The sequence below is a fragment of the Pleurodeles waltl genome, chromosome 3_1 (genome assembly GCF_031143425.1).
Source record: "Pleurodeles waltl isolate 20211129_DDA chromosome 3_1, aPleWal1.hap1.20221129, whole genome shotgun sequence".
Lineage (NCBI taxonomy): Eukaryota > Metazoa > Chordata > Amphibia > Caudata > Salamandridae > Pleurodeles > Pleurodeles waltl.
The window spans coordinates 229,034,851-229,051,548 of NC_090440.1; the positions used below are offsets into that span (position 1 = coordinate 229,034,851).

The 16,698-nt window shown below is 46.5% G+C and overlaps 1 protein-coding gene across 4 annotated transcripts in view; it reads right to left on the bottom strand.

Annotated features, from left to right (window-relative positions):
• Positions 1-16,698, bottom strand: part of ARIH1 (ariadne RBR E3 ubiquitin protein ligase 1) — a 475,775-nt gene that overhangs the window by 326,385 nt on the left and 132,692 nt on the right. For all 4 annotated transcript variants that reach the window (XM_069222254.1, XM_069222252.1, XM_069222253.1 and 1 more), the window contains exon 7: positions 9,016-9,122. In XM_069222254.1, the coding sequence (XP_069078355.1) occupies positions 9,016-9,122 (107 nt within the window). The remainder of the gene's footprint in view (positions 1-9,015; positions 9,123-16,698) is intronic.

Consider the following 16,698-nt stretch of genomic DNA (forward strand, 5'->3'; position numbering starts at 1 on the left):
TTTTCAACTGAAGGAATGTTAAAATGTCAAGTATAAGTGGTTTGAATAAATGCTGTAGACAGAATTTTTTTCCAAAGGTATGAAGATCCTGCCTGAAGGAGTCAGAAAAAGAACTGACTCACAGGCGAACTGCCACTACAAGCCATTGTGGGCAGTGGTGCTTCACATTCTTAAAGAAGCAGGCTCCTTTTTAGGTCGCAGCCTACCAGGCAGCATAGTTGTCTACTAAAACCAACTAGGGGAGACTCAAAAAGCTGACCTAGGATTGTATTCTGCCAAATGCTTGCCACAGTCTGTAGACAGGCCTGTAAATCGTGTTCTCATCTTGTCATATGCTGTGTATTCAAAGACAGAGGTCAAGTGCCAGGCTCCATCTCCCAAAGGCAATAGTTTACTTTTCTTTCTCGGACTTCAAAGTGAGTATTTATGTCACAATCTTGCTGGGTACTGGGGGTAGGAAAGAGTTATTTCCTAGCACAAGACAACATTTAAATAACCTGTTTAAGTATTTCAGAATATATAAGAATTAGGAACACAAATGAAGCACATGTTTTGTTATTTCTGTGTGTGTTGGAAACAAATATTTTACTATGATCAAAACAAATCATTACACTTGGTGATGGCAATTTCCACATATTTTTGTCAGTGCAACCTATAGTTTTAGTAGTAACACTGTACATCTGAGCAAATGTAATGGTCACTTCAATTGAAAATGTGTTTGCAATGGCAGGGTGCTTCTAGGCCGCAACACTAGGTCGCAACACGACTATTCTACAATGCTGAACTGAATGCAGCTGCACTCTACATTACACTCTACACTAGTGGTTACCAACCTGTGCACCACAGCACCCCAGGGTGCCATCAAAACTAGCCAGGGGCGTCCCAAACCGATGCATACCACTTTGGGAACCACTAACTTAAAAAACAGTGCCATTCAAATCCTGCATCTGTTTTTGTTCTCCCTTACCTTAAACCGAGTCAAGCAAGCAGGCGACACATGCCAATACATATCAGAATTCGCTTGTGTCTTAATTGTCCAGGTGAAAACTTAGTTTGGAATGTTCAGAAATAATATTTCTTTCCAACAATACGCTATATAGCAAACTGCCTGTCAGCGGTTTAATTTTCAGAATGTATTTTATGCACCAAGTCATCGCTACAGGGAGCAACACAAAAACGCTGATGCCTTCATAACGGGATTCTGAAATGTGTCAGGCTGGTAACATAAAGATCGCTACAACAGGCTATCTACAAAGGTAGATACAAACAAAATATACAGATCTGTAGCCTGCAATGAAACCATGCAGCTACTGCAGTAGGCTATTAGAAGCACAACTATTATAAATAATAACACCACTGTCTATTCAAATAAGGCAACCCACAAACAGAAATGTGATGGAAGAATAGTACTTCTTTCATTGTCAAAAGAAGAATGAAAGTTTGAGTCCACCCTGCCGGCATTGGAATCCATGAGGTACATGTTACACACAAATCTTAGCTAAACCTACTGAGCAAGAACTATCAGCAAGTACATGAAAAAGCACAAAAGCACAGCTCCGTAGCATCATGACAGAAGTAAGTAGAATAAGGATCCCAAAAGGCGATTGTTACAAAAATAAGTAAATATTAAATATTTCCCAACCCTTGTTTTCTATTTGAAAAAAATTGAAATGTATCATCTTTACAAGATGCAGAAAAGCAAACAGTTGGGGTGTAAAAGGGTTTCATCCACAAGTTTATTTCATTTAATCAACGCAGTTTCTCAACATTTGTGCAAGCGTAAATATTACAAATGATGAGGACACAGACTAACGAGGGGGATAGAGCGTACAGGGGAAGCAATTTCAAAGTGATTATCTCCTTCCCTGGACAAACCGATGGGGCTTGTGGGGAGACGGGTCAGCAGGCACAAGAGGAATCCCTCCACACCAGGATGTACATTGAGGGCTGCTGGCATACTGAGCTTTTGTGGAGAAGTGAGTGCAAGCGCAGTGACAACTGCTCCACTGCTGGTATACTGAGTGAGCCACAGTGGAGAAGCGGGAGCAGGGCCAGGATGACCACAACTCTTTGTGTACACAGTGTGCGCCCTGCAGATATACCGAGTGGAGGTGGAGGAAGCTGACCTGGTGTGTGGTGGTTACCTAAGGTGATTACACCTTATACCAGGGCCAGGTATCCCCTATTACTGTAGTGTAGGCAGTGTCTAGAAGCCAGGCTCTCTAGAGGTAGCTGTGGATGAGCAGCCAATCTAGGAGACATGCAAAGCCCATGCTATACCACTGAAGTCACACAGCACTTTACACATGAAAGAAACAGTGTTACAAAAATAAAGGTACTTCATTTTAATTTCACAATTACCAAAAAGTACTAGAGAGGCAACCCTTCAATAGGAGGTAAGTAACACACTAGATATGTACACTAGTAATCAGCAGTAAGCATAGAAAGTGATAGAAAACAGTGCAAATGCAATAGCCCAAACCATATACAAAAAAAATGGAATGAAAACAGGACTCCCACCTAGGTAAGTGGGATATGTAGAGGGGAGCTGGGGGTACTAGGAAACCCCAAAGGTAAGTACCACAGTGCCCCCTAGCAACCAGGAAGAATGGAGTAAGTTACTGGATTTTCCACAAACCACTCAAAATGACAGAAAAGAAGAAAATGATACGCCCAGACAAGACTGCAAGAAAGCAGCAGTGGATTCCTGAAGCCGGCGACATGTGGAAGGAGACCAAGTCCAGAAGTCACAGAAGAGTCCAGGGGTAGTAGGAGCTACTACCCACCCAACTGTGGTTGCAGGAGTTGGTCGCCGGTAGGTCAAAGACGGTCAGGAATGCAGCCCTGGAGCAGGTGAAGAGTTCCTGGGGGATGCAGTCGACGTCCCAATGCCGGATGGATATTTGCAGTCGGTGAGTGGCGTGGAAAAGCCACCAACAAGCCTTGGCAAAAGCAGAAGTCGCGGTGAAGCAAAAGTGGAGCTGCCGGGGACCATCAAGGTCCAGGAGGACTCAAATCATTGGGGGGGGGGGGGGGGGGGGGGGAGAAGAATTCCTAGGGGGACCCTAACCAAGGCAGAAACTCCACAGGAGAAGAGGCAGCTCCCACAGGAGACCCACTGGATGAGGAACCAGAAGTCGCAGAGGAGCCCACACAGCACAACTGAAAAAGGGTCCCACGCCGCAGGCGAAGCATGTAGAGTGCTGGGGGCTGGGGCTACATGGACCCGAAAGATCCTTTGGAGGAGATGCCAACAAGCCTTGGTAGCTGCAAGAGACGCGGTGCACAGGGGTACTGTCCTGTGTGGGAAGGCAAGAGCTTACCTCCACCAAAGTTGGACAGCTGGCAGAGAGGACCAAGAGGACTACTCCGGACCACCACCCGTGATGCAGGATCTACGCAGCTCCGGAGGAGCTGAGATCCACACAGCCGGTCGTCGTTACAGTTGGTGCCTGCAGATGCAGGGAAGTGACTCCTTCACTTCTCGTGCAGGCTGAAGACTTGCCACCCTCAGAGGATGCACAACTGGGGAAATGTTGCAGAAGCTGGAAGGAGCGGTGTAAACAAGGTTGCAAGCAGAGTCTCGTTGTAGATGCAGATTGTCGGTTCCTGGAGGGTCCAGTCGCGATTCCAGTGGCTAGATGTCGAATTAGAGGTTGCAGAGGAGTCCGGCTTGAATCTTGTTAGCCTAATCTGAGGACCCCACCCAAGAGAGAGACCCTAAATAGCCCTGAAAGGGGAATTGGCTACCTAGCCAGGTGACCACCTATCAGGAGGGAGCTCTGACATCACCTGCCTAACCTGGCCACTCAGATGCTCCCAGAGGTCCCTGCCAACCTTGGATTCAAGATGGCAGAGGCCAGGGACCCTCTGACGGAGCTCTGGGTACCACCCCTGGGGAGGTGATGGACAGGAAGTGGTCAATCCCCTTTCCATTGTCCAGTTTCGCGCCAGAGCAGGGACTGGAGGTCCCTGAACCGGTGTAAACTGGCTTATGCATGGAGGGCACCAAATGTGCCCTTCAAAGCATACCAGTGCTTTGGGGAGGCTACCCCTCCCAAGCCATGTAACACCTTTCCAAATGGAGAGGGTTTCCCTCCTGCACCCTACAACCCAAATGAAAGCCTTTGTTCTGCTTTTCTGGGCTTGAGCTGTTCAAGCAGCAGGAGGGCTGAAACCTGTCTGAGGGGTGGCACCCCGAGTGCATGGAATCATACTTCCAATACTGGCAACAGTATTGGGGTATGATTCCGACATGTTTGATAGCAAACATGCCTAGGTTCGGAGTTACCATTATGTAGCTAGACATAGGCAGTGACCCATGTCCAGTACACGCATAAAATGGTGTCCCCGCACTCACTAAGTCCAGCAAAATGGAGCTGGAGTTTGTGGGGGCACTTCTGCCATAGGGATGACTTGTAGTGACCTGGTGCAGTGATCTATAGTGAAAAAGGGTGCATGCACCCTTTCATGCAGGTTGCAATGGAAGGCCTGCAGATAAACTTTGCATGGGCTCTCTATGGGTGGCATAATATATGCTGCAGCCCATAGGGATCCCCTGGTACCTCAAAGACTTCGGTACTATATACTAGGGGCTTACCTGGAGGCACCAGTATGCCAAATGTGGGCTGTAAGTAACCACGTTATCAAGTTAGAAGGGAGAGAGCAAAATCACTGGGGTCTTGGTTAGCTGGATCCCAGTGAACACAGTCAAACACTTTGACAACAGGCAGAAAATGGGGGTAACTATGCCAAGAAAGAGGATACAATCCTAAAGGAGGCCAGAGATAAATGCTATAAGAGCACCACTGGCACACAGTGTCCAGCAAAGGCTGGAGGGAAGGGCCTAGCATCTGAATCGGCAATGTGCATACTGCTGACACTGTGGGAGCTGCAGGCAAGAGGGAGACCATATGGTTATAATACCTTTATTGGCTTCATCCCTGTTATTTTCATGGAGAAATGTAGAAGTACTCCAGAGGCCTCGCTGGCATCTCGCCCAGTCGCCAAAAAAAGTAGTGGGAAGCAGCAGCCAAAGACCAATAGGTCAAGGGACCCGCGGGTTGCAAACGTTTGGGAAACTCTGCTCTACTGCAATGCACACCAGTCTACTCTATGCCACTCCGGTGTATGCCATTCCTCACGATTCCATACCCTCCACGCTATGCCACTACAGTACACGCCACTCTCTGCCATGCCACTTCACCATTCCACTCTATGGCACTCTGCGCCACTCTCCTCTATGTCACTAACTTTTAGAAATGCTGAACAGCAGCCACGCTGGTGTACACGACTAAAACACACTGGCAAAGCCAAAGGCTCTGGTATAGGCGAGACCTATTGGCTTTGCCAATGCTTGTTTCACTTCTGTCAGTGTTAGCTTGTTCAGCTGCATTTTCTCATGCTATTAATATAAAAGGTAGTTTTTTTTCCATAACAAATGATGTACATTCAAAAGCTACTCAATGACTTCTACTGCGTTCTCCAACGTTCAGAAACAAAACAGCATCTGACAGATTACAATGACACTACGGAAAATTAAATTGCATGATAAACATTCTTTAATGATCATTTCTCTCTCCAAAGTTTATATATATTAATGGTGGTGTTCCAGGGTCCGTGCAGGCAGCAGGGAATTATTCAACGTTTAAGACTACCAATGAAAATCCTTTGATGCAGAACAATGGTGGTCTGGCCCATGTTGGAGCCACCAAGATGAGGACGTTTGCGTGAGCTTACTGATCATGTAAGAAAATCAAATGGAGAGGACGAACAGCATACACAAAGAACCCTGACCAATTCCACCCACAGAGCAATGCCCATGGACTGGTGTGGCAAAACCTGGCGGCAACTCTGTCCATTTCACGTTTTCATAAATGGCCCAAAAGGTCTATATTTGGTGCACCCCATCTTGGGAAGTAAGGGTGTAGGACTTGTGGCTATGTCCTGCTGTGGTGTGCAGTCCTTGTCTGCTCCCAGAGGATACTCCGCCAGGAGGTGAAGTTGGGGATGGATGGGCCCCCTGGTCAGATTTGCACATCTAGAGCCGAGGGAAGCGAGTGCCTCCTTCATGTTGTCGGTAGACCGTCACTTTGTCTGTGCGCATAAGGATTACCTTGCCTTGAATCTGTTGAAATGAAGCTTAGAGAGATAGATTAATGGTTAAAAGTTCCAAGTGGTTGATGTGGAGACCCCTTTGATGACCTGGCCACAAACCCTGGACTGTCATGTGGATTAGGTGTGCTCCACAGAAGCCAAGAGATGAGTCTGTGTAACGGTCAATGCGTAAATGGGATGTCAAAGGCCTGCTGTGCAAAAGATTTGTGCTATTCCACTACTGCATAGTGAGAGAAGGGTGCTGGTCATTACCAACACTAGGTCTTGCACATGACCCTCCACTTGTGACCACTGGCTGGGGAGGCACTTTTGGCGCAGGTGCATCTGGGGTCTGGCATGGGGCACTAGGGCAATGCATAAAATCACCATTCCCTGAAGGCGCATTACCATGCAAAGTGGATGGAGTGACTGAAAAAGAGGGAGAAGCTGCTGGAATGCTTGTAATCTTTTAAGAGCTGGATAAGGCTTTTCCCCACAACTGAGTACAGCACCGACATTGACCCTAAGAGGGGTTGGAGTGACTTGAAGTGTGATTTGGCAGCATTCACTGTGAACCTTACCCTGTGCAGAAGGGAGACTGCAGCCTGGGTGTGGGTTAGGCATTCCTGTGATTCCGCTCATGATCAGCCAGTCGTCAAGGGAGGTGGAAGATGTTTGATCCTCCTCAGGTGAGCAGCTGTCAACGCTAAACACTTGGTAAAGCTAAAGTTTAGTATTGATTACTTAACTTGAAGCAGAGGTAGAGCAGATAAGCTGGATGGATGGGGACCCTTCAGCTCTAGTGTGCTGTAGCAGGAGGGATGACATTCTGTATTGTTTCCATGTGGAAGTGTTTACCTCCACCCTGGCTAGTGTCTGCCGCATCCAGTTACACCCGATCTTTGCACTGTAAATAGCCTTGTCTTCCTCAACGAGCTCCCCCCAATTTGGGATACTGATCAAAGAGATGCCGATAGAGCCCCTCTATCTCTCCCCAGTTGTCTCTATCATACCGAGAAAGGTCTATGGAATTGGTGATACATCACTGTGTTGTGGCACCCATCACTACACTCTTCCCTGCAGCCTCAATCTGCTTGCGATCCTTGTCAAGAGGCAGCATCCCTAGTGGCCTGGCCTGCTGCTCTATGTATGTGTGTGAGCCTGTGAGAGCTACAGCACATGAAGAGTGCGTGTGGGTGTGTGTGCAGCACACTGGTAGGGTAGTACAGCAAATGGAGGACTACACACGTTTGCATGCGATGCTAAGAATGCACAGGAGTCTGTGAGGGGAACTGTATACGAAGATGTGTGGTTTTTCTCTGCTGGTACCCCTAGGGTTCATTCTTTATGAAAGAGGCCACTGGTGCAGGGGGCCTGGACACATCTCAGGAAGGAGATAGGGATGTTAAAAGTCACGAAGCATAGGACTGAAGGCCTTTGAGACCTTTTGATAAACATCAGTGAGGCTACCAGGTGCGATCCTTTTGTCACTCCCATGACCTGTGTTTGGGGCTAAGAAGTAAGGAGATATTCCTGCTGTCATAGAAAGCTCTTTCAACGAAAAGCAAAACAGAGGATTGCGGACTTCATTGTGGGCGACGCCAAGAACACAAATTACAAAGACCGACACTAAATCACATTTGTGACTGGATGCCTTATTAAAAAAAAAAAAAGAAAAAAAAAGGGAGCTTGAAACCCCCAAATTGTCAAACTAGAGTTGTACACTAGTGTGGAGAAGCTTACACAAGTTTTGCTGGTTGAGACCAAGACTGTAGACTGAGGGTATTCTGTGTGTACCATATCTTGTTTTGCGTGTATGTCAATATTACTTTTAATAAAAGCGAGTATTTGGCTGGCCAGTCATTTACAGAGGTTGCTGAACATACATAGGGTTGTGAACATGTGTTCCTCAATCACCTATCTCCTCCCCGAGAAGCCTTAGACTGCTTGAATTGCATTACCAGAGTAAAGTGCAGAATGGGTACTTGAGCCCGTTGATCAGAGCCTATTGTGGGCCAGCCCAAAAACATCAGGAGTTAAAGGCCTCAAAACACCAACACACCCCAGTTGGGCTCAGTAAGTCCTGCTTGCCCTGTGGCCCTCTGAAAGTAGTTTTGTCAGTTTGTAAATAAGCACTTCTGGACACCACAGACTAGATGAGTGAATAATGCACAGCCTGTGAATGTTAGATATTTTCTGCAAAAATACTTTTCTGAATTCATGGCCATACAAAAGGCGTCTGCAATGCAATGTAATCCAGAATCATAAATTGGACTCAGTGTGATGGGGTTAACAAAGAAGTAGTCCACAAAGAGTCAACATAACTGAAGCTGGCAGTTCATTAAAACTGATGTATTTCTTCTCATCCTAGAATGAAAATCAGTTTTGAAAAAGGAGCCTTCCATATAGAAAGCTCACCGATGTAGGGAATACATACAAAGAACAAAGATTATACAGCTGCCAGAAAAATCCTAGGAAATCTTCAATTGCAACCGCCTTTGAAATAGCCAAATTTAACCAATATCAATGAATCCTAGATTGTCTTATCCCTCAAACAGGAGCTCTTGAAAGGTCTTAGCTTATATGGATCAAAGATTACAGCATGCATTCACAGTAGATAGATGGGGGCTGAAATCTATCCAAGTAAGCACTGGTTTTGAGCAGCAATTTGAGTAACCTATGTGACAGTTTCTACTCTGTTTTACAGACATTATGCCCTATCTTTTACAATCCTTTAATTGTGAACCTATGGTTGATGTATAAAGTACATGAAATGGAATCTGAAGCAGACGTCTTCCTACTAATCTAACTATCTTTATCTAAGAACTTAGATATTTAGTATTTGATGTCAAAATTGGACTTATTGTTCTCGAGTTCTCTTATTTTGCATTTATAAGATTTACAATAAACTCCACCTACCAAAACTGGCGTCCACATTTGCAACGAACGGGTTTTGCATCAGGGTACTGAACTTTCACCACGTGGTGGCAGTCTGGAGCAGGACACCATTTTAGAAGTCGATTGCACTGAAAGAAGAACAGCTTATGAGAAAGTTGTGATGGAAGCACCAAGCACAGGCGAGAGGGGGGTTATGGTGATAACACAGATTTCCAAAGCCCCTAATTAATACAACTAGGCGCTCTGAAGAGAGAAGTTTATAGTGTTTTTTTTAGTTTAATTTTTGACTAAAAATTTCACACGACCACTCCCCTTTATCACCCTCCTCACACAATCCATTAAGAACCCATCCAGATGGCAGTTTCTTCTTTCTATCGTCTGTTTACTTAACATGCTCATGCTTTTCAATTTAGCATTGCTCCTCTTACCCATAAGAAAGGGAGTAGGTGCTAAAGTAGGGAATTTTCTATACTCAATTTAATAAAATAGTGTGCTTGTCATTGCGGCCTGTCTAAATGCAGAAACCACATTACGCTCTCATACGAGCCTTGAGCTTATTGCTCTCACCATCACTATCCCATGAATTCTGTCCTGCACCAGCCCAAAGGATAGGCTGAGAAGCATTTCTGCACAGCAGCTGTACTGCTATAGTAGTTTCTCTGTTGAGAAAGGATAAGTTACTTACCTGTAAATCCTAGTTCTCTTCCAGGGGTATCCTCATCAAAGTCATAAACATTGAATATTCCCGCCCTTGTGCGGGGACCCCGGAGCATATATATATAAAATACATACATATTATGTGTAAAACAGCAATGCAGGCTATAATCATAAATAGGCTAAAATGCTTTATTTCTATGCAAGTTTTTTTTTTTTATTTATTTTTTATATTATAAAATCACAATAGATCATAAATATCTACCTAAGCCCCAAAAACTGGACTTAGGGAAGTAAACAGCAGTAAATAGCAGAGAAAAATAGAAAAAAACACATTGAAAAACAATGAAGCATTCTTAGCCAATAGGCTGCATGCAGGTTAACACAGGAGAACCATAAAAACTTTGGCACCGTGCCTTTAAGACCCTGAGCACCTCCAGTATCCCACCATGCCTCAGGGGTGAAGGGAAGGTGACAGTTGGTTCACAGTTAGGTCAGTACTTTTTTACGGTGACAATCTGTGTAACTGATCAGAAAGATAATCTGTCCTGCACTTCTAGGAGACTTGAGTCCGGGGAGGAGGGTGGGTTGTTTATGACTTTGATGAGGATACCCCTGGAAGAGAACTAGGATTTACAGGTAAGTAACTTATCCTTCTCTTCCAGGGGATCCTCATCAATAGTCATAAACATTGAATAGATTAGCAAGCCCATCCCTAAACTCTGCGGACTGTCTGAAAGAAGTGCAGGAAAGAATACATATTCATGCAAATAGATTTCTAAGAGAGGCCTGCCCCACCTGGGCATCCGCTCTTGCATCTGAGTCTAAACAGTAATGCTTAGTAAAGGTATGCACAGACTTCCATGTAGCAGCCTTACAAATCTCGGAAATTGGTACATTGTTAAGGAGGGCAGCAGTAGCCGCTTTTCCCCTTGTGGAATGCGCTTTTGGCCTAGCCAGTAATTGCTTATTAGCCAGTTGGTAAGTGTTAACAATACAAGACACAATCCTTCTTGATATCGTTCGTTTAGACGCTGCCTCTCCTGTTCTTAAATGACCATAATTCAGAAACAAATGGTTAGAATGTCTAATCGGTTTTGTTTTGTCCAAATAGAATTTCAGCACTCTTTTCAAGTCTAAAGAATGCAATGCTTTCTCAGCTGGAGTCTCCGGATTGGGAAAGAAAGTCGGTAAAGATATAGTCTGATTGATATGGAATTCTGACACCACCTTCGGAAGGAAAGATGGGTGAGTTCGCAGAACCACTCTATTATCGTGAAAAACCGTGTACGGTTCTCTGCAAGACAGAGCCTGAATTTCGCTGACCCTCCTCGCTGAAGTAATGGCCACCAAAAAAGCCGTCTTCCACGTAAGGTGGTGTAAAGAGGCCTTGTGGACAGGTTCAAAGGGAGGGCCCATAAGTTTTGACAGGACTACATTCAGTTCCCATGGAGGAGAAGGTCTCCGAATGGGAGGAAAAACCTTTTTCAAGCCTTCTAAGAAATACTTGACTACAGGTATCGTAAAGAAGGATTCCTGAGAAGGCGACTTACGATACGCTGTAATTGCAGACAAATGAACCTTAATAGAAGATACCTGCAGACCAGACTTCGCCAGATGAAGCAAATAGGACAGTATGACATCCTCCTGAGCTCGTATGGGATTTATACCTTGTTGAGAGCACCAGATGTAAAATCTCTTCCACTTAAAAGCGTAAGAAGGCCGCGTGGAAGGTCGTTTTGACTCTTTCAAGATGTTCATGCACTCCTGTGAGAGCCCTAGGTGCCCATACTGTAGGAATTCAGGAGCCATGCTGTCAAGCTCAGAGAGGGAAGGTTGGGATGTAGGATTCTGCCTTCCATTCTGCTCAGGAGATCCGGTCTGCACGGCAACCTCCTGTGAGGTTTTTCCGATAAGTTGAGTAGATCCGTGTACCAGAATTGGCGGGGCCATTGTGGCGCTATCAGAATCATTCTGGTTCTGGAGCTGTAAAGTTTGTTGATTACTGCCGGTATGAGGGGAATCGGTGGAAAGGCGTAGAGAAATATCCCTGACCAGTTGATCAACAGGGCATTCCCTTGAGATCCCGGACGGCAGAACCTGGATGCGAAGTCTGGGCATTTCTTGTTTGCTTCGTCTGCAAAGAGATCCAACTGGGGTCGACCCCATTGACCGAAGATGTCCTCGACGACTTCGTCGTGTAGGACCCAGTCGTGCGCGTCTTCTAGATGTCTGCTCAGGAAATCTGCCTCTACGTTTTGCTGACCTGGCAGGTGTATCGCTGTGATAGACATTCCCCTGGCCAGGAGCCAATGCCATATCGTTTGGGACTCTCGAGACAGAGGTAGTGATCTTGTTCCCCCCTGTTTGTTCAGGTAATACATTGTGGTTGTATTGTCTGTCTGAATTAGGAGAGATTTCCCCTGAACCAATGGAGAGAAAGATTTGAGAGCCAGATGGACCGCTCTGAGCTCCAGTAGATTTATGTGATAGTTCTTTTCCTTGTCGGACCACAGACCCTGAGCTTGGAAGGAACCCAGATGAGCACCCCAACCCTGAAGAGACGCATCCGTTACCAGAGTGTCGGCTGGAATTGTCTGGTGAAACGGAGAACCTATCGACAGGTGAGGTCTGTGCATCCACCATTGTAGTGATTGAAAAGCCGCTGCTGGTAGTCTTACTCTGTCCTCCCAGCGACCAGTCTTTTGGCTCCAGTTGTTCTCTAATGCCTCCTGAAGGGGCCTCATGTGTAGCCTGGCATTCGGGACAATGAAGATGCATGAAGCCATGGAGCCCAGAAGCGATGTCACCTGACGAGCAGTAGGTGCATCGGCTGTTAATAGTTGTTGACACTTCCTGTGGATTGATAAAAGTCGTTCCTCCGAAGGATACACTCTTTGGAGCTCTGTGTTTAGTATAGCTCCCAGGTAGTGGAGGTTTTGTGTTGGAATCAAGGTTGACTTGTTGTGGTTGATTTGAAGACCTAGAGACTCGAAAGTTCTTAGTACAATGTCTCGATGTTTTCTCGCCTGATCCGGAGAGGAAGCCTTCAATAGCCAGTCGTCCAGGTAGGGGTAGACGAATATTTTTTGCCTTCGAAGATGTGCCGCTACCACTGCTACACATTTTTAAAAGACTCGGGGTGCAGACTTCAGGCCGAATGGTAGGACTCTGAATTGGTAGTGCTGTGACGCTATCTGGAAACGTAAGAATTTCCGATGTTTGGATGCTATTGGGATGTGAAAATATGCATCCTGTAGGTCGATGGAGCACATCCAGTCTCCCTGATGCAGTTGCGGAACAATCTGGTGAAGGGCTAGCATCCTGAACTTCTGTTTTCTTATGTACTTGTTCAGGAGCCGTAAGTCCAGAATTGGCCTGAAGATGCCCTGTTGACCTTTTTTCGCCACCAGAAAGTAACGGGAGTACACCCCTTTTCCTTTTTGTGCCGGAGGAACCTTTTCTACAGCTTTCTTTTGTAGGAGTGCAAGAACTTCCTTGCGTAGCAGGCTGAGATGAGAGGGAAAACATCTTGCTGGCGGCAAGTGTGGCGGAGGTTTTTTTGAAAAGGAGAGAATAGCCATGTTCGACAATATTGAGCACCCATTTGTCTCTTGTGATGGAGTGCCACTCGTGAAGATGATGCGTAATACTTCCCCCCCCACCGGAGTGGTGCACAGTGCTGAGGGAAGCAATGCTTCATTGCTTTGTTGGTGTCTTTGCTGTAGACTGTTGAGGTCTACTTGCCCCTCGGTCTCTTGTGGGTCTACGTGCCTGAAACAGGGGACGTCCCTGTCGTTGTTGTGGCCTCTGAGACCAGTGAGGGGTTTGAACCCTCTGCTGGAATGGTCGTCTGTCGTACGGCCTGTACCTCCGCCTGAAGTCTTTCTTACGTTCCAGGCCCACTGCCCTCATAGTGTCCACCTCCGTTTTCATTCGGGCCATCTCTTCATCCGCGTGGGTACCGAACAACGAATTCCCGCTGAATGGGAGGTTTAAAATGCGTTGCTGTGCTTCCTGTTTCAGACCCGTGAGCCGTAGCCAGGAAGACCTCCTAGCGCAGATTCCGTGCGCATACCCATGCGCAGCCAAATCCACCCCGTCCGCCGCCGCGCTGATGACCTGGTTAGATACTAGGCCCCCTTCCTGCAAGATTTCCTGGAAGTCCTGTCTATCTTCCCTGGGCAACTTTTCTGTAAATCTGTGGAGTGAGTCCCACAGAGAGCGGTCGTATCTGCCCAGAAGTGCTGAGGCGCTGGAGACCTTCATAGCAGATGCCGCCGTACCGCACATCTTTCTCCCCAGGGAGTCTAGGTGTCTGCTCTCCTTATCCGGGGGGACTGTGGAAGATGATGCCACAGAGTGTGTTTTTCTGGCTGCGGCTAAGATAACAGAGTCCGGTGGCGGATCCTTCCGCAGGAATAAAGGATCTTGCTCCGGAGCTTTGTACTTCTTTTGAATCCTAGCCGGGGCAGACTTGAGAGTGGCTGGATTCAGAAAGGTGTCCATAGTAGGTTGCAGCAAACCCGGTACTAGTGGCAGCAGTTTTCTCGAGACTGATCTGTGTTGTAGGGTCTCAAAGATAACTGAGGATGAGGTGGCCGGCTCCGGTACCTCAATATTTAGTTTCTGCGCTCCCCTTAAAAGAACCTCATTAAAAGTGGTGATATCATCCACCGGTGAGATCCTAGCAGGTGGAGAATCTGTCAGTGTGGGGGAGTAGCGCCCAACAGACGATCCTGAAGAAGACCAAGAAGGAGATCTTCTGTGTGGTGTTCGCGACCTGGTTCTCCTTCGGGAACGAGACCTGCTACGAGAAGCTGTAGCAGAGTGTGCAGGTCTTGTGGTCGGCTGACGAGAAGCAGAACGAGCCCGTCCTGCTCTAGCTGTAGGCGATGGCGTTCTAGGTAATGAGGCAGTAGGAGAATACATCCTAGAGTATTGGGAATCCGGGGATGCTGCCGGTCTATTCAGGCTCTCTAACCATCTAGGTGATAGAGTGATGGGAGAAACATGCCCCGATGAGCCCGCTCTGGAATGGGATGATGCACTCCGTATAGAGACCACCGGTGAGGGAGCTTTATCCGCTGGCTCTACTGCCTGTGACACAGCTGAAGGTTGTGTCGACGTCGATTGCATCCTCGACGTCGAAAGTTGCGATGGTTCGGCTGTTCTCGACGTCGAAGGTCTTGACGTCGAAGGCCTCGACGTTGAATGTCTTGACGCCGATCGCCGATCGCGGGACCTGGACCTACTCGCCGTCGTGTCTCGACGTTGAGTGGCGAGTGGTCGACGGCGGATGTTCATGCCGTCGTGGTGTTTTTGGCGTCGTGTCCTTCGACGCCAAGGGGCGAGATGTTCTCGACGGCGAACGGGAGCGCCGGAGATGGCTCGACGCCGAACGGCGGTCTGCCGTCGACGGAGATGTACCCCTGTGCTGTCCATGCTTCGACGCTTTGTCCCTCGACGTCGGTCTGGTCACCGTCGACGGCGATCTATGCCGGTGAGACGGTGGCGCCGATGACGTCGATGGAGAACAAACAGGCACAATCCTACCTGTCGACGTCGATCTGGCCATTCCTTCTGTTGTAGGCCTGGGAAGTGAAGAGGATGTTGACTTTTTCCTCTCCTGAAGCCCATGTAGCCTGATTTTCTCTCTGTCTTTGAGAGTCCTCCTTGACATCTTCTTACAATACTTGCAGGTGTCAGGACAGTGACTCTGTGGCAGGCAGACAATACACAGAGAGTGTGGGTCTGACTGGGCTTTCTTCTTCCCACAAGAAGGACATTTTACAAAAAGAGATGGCATTTTCTGTCAGAAAAGACTGCCAAACTCAGCCAAAAGATGTTATCTGTCGAGTAAACAGGAAAAACACTATTTTTAGGGATTTTTCTGAAGGAAAAACTCAGAAAAACTGAGAGCTCAATGCTCCAGGATCCTCTCAGAAGAAGCCGGAAAAAAGAACTGACCTAACTGTGAACCAACTGTCACCTTCCCTTCACCCCTGAGGCATGGTGGGATACTGGAGGTGCTCAGGGTCTTAAAGGCACGGTGCCAAAGTTTTTATGGTTCTCCTGTGTTAACCTGCATGCAGCCTATTGGCTAAGAATGCTTCATTGTTTTTCAATGTGGTTTTTTCTATTTTTCTCTGCTATTTACTGCTGTTTACTTCCCTAAGTCCAGTTTTTGGGGCTTAGGTAGATATTTATGATCTATTGTGATTTTATAATATAAAAAAAAAAAAAAAAAAAACTTGCATAGAAATAAAGCATTTTAGCCTATTTATGATTATAGCCTGCATTGCTGTTTTACACATGATAATATGTATGTATTTTATATATATATGCTCCGGGGTCCCCGCACAAGGGCGGGAATATTCAATGTTTATGACTATTGATGAGGATCCCCTGGAAGAGAACTAGTACTTACTGCAACATCTAGTCAGTCATCCTCCCTACTTGTGTTGTGTTGACTGCAAAGCACTCTAATCTAGAAACGGAAGGAGACATCCACATTTAACAAAATTAGGTCTTGGCGAAAAACAGCATCCGAGGTAAGAATGGGACACACACATATAAAACAATCAATACAAAAGACAGCAGTGGCTTAAGTGGCTCCTTTCCAAAATAACTTCAAGAGCACATGGCAGACTCGGCACTGGTCCAGCCCCAATCTCATGCACTTCAGTGCTTGTAGGTAGCAAAATTTCCGAAACTGCATTTAAAAAAGCAGGAAATTGTCCAATCAGGGAAACATTTTCTTTTAAATGTTTGCCTCTAGAGGATCACAAGGTCTTCAACTAGTCCGTAAAATCCGGTGGTGGTGCTAAACTGTTTAGACTGTTTAAATGAAACTTTTGAACTCTTGAACTAATAAGATGAAGGGTCTGGCTGGAAAAATGGAAGTAAGGCACATCTCCTGATTTCACCAATTGTATGAATGAGATCATGAGGATGACCTACAATTTCCAAACGTTACTCTCTAATAAAAAGGGATGTATTGATTTTAGGAAGTGGACACTCGTAAGGATAACAGAGTGGTGGCCTTCT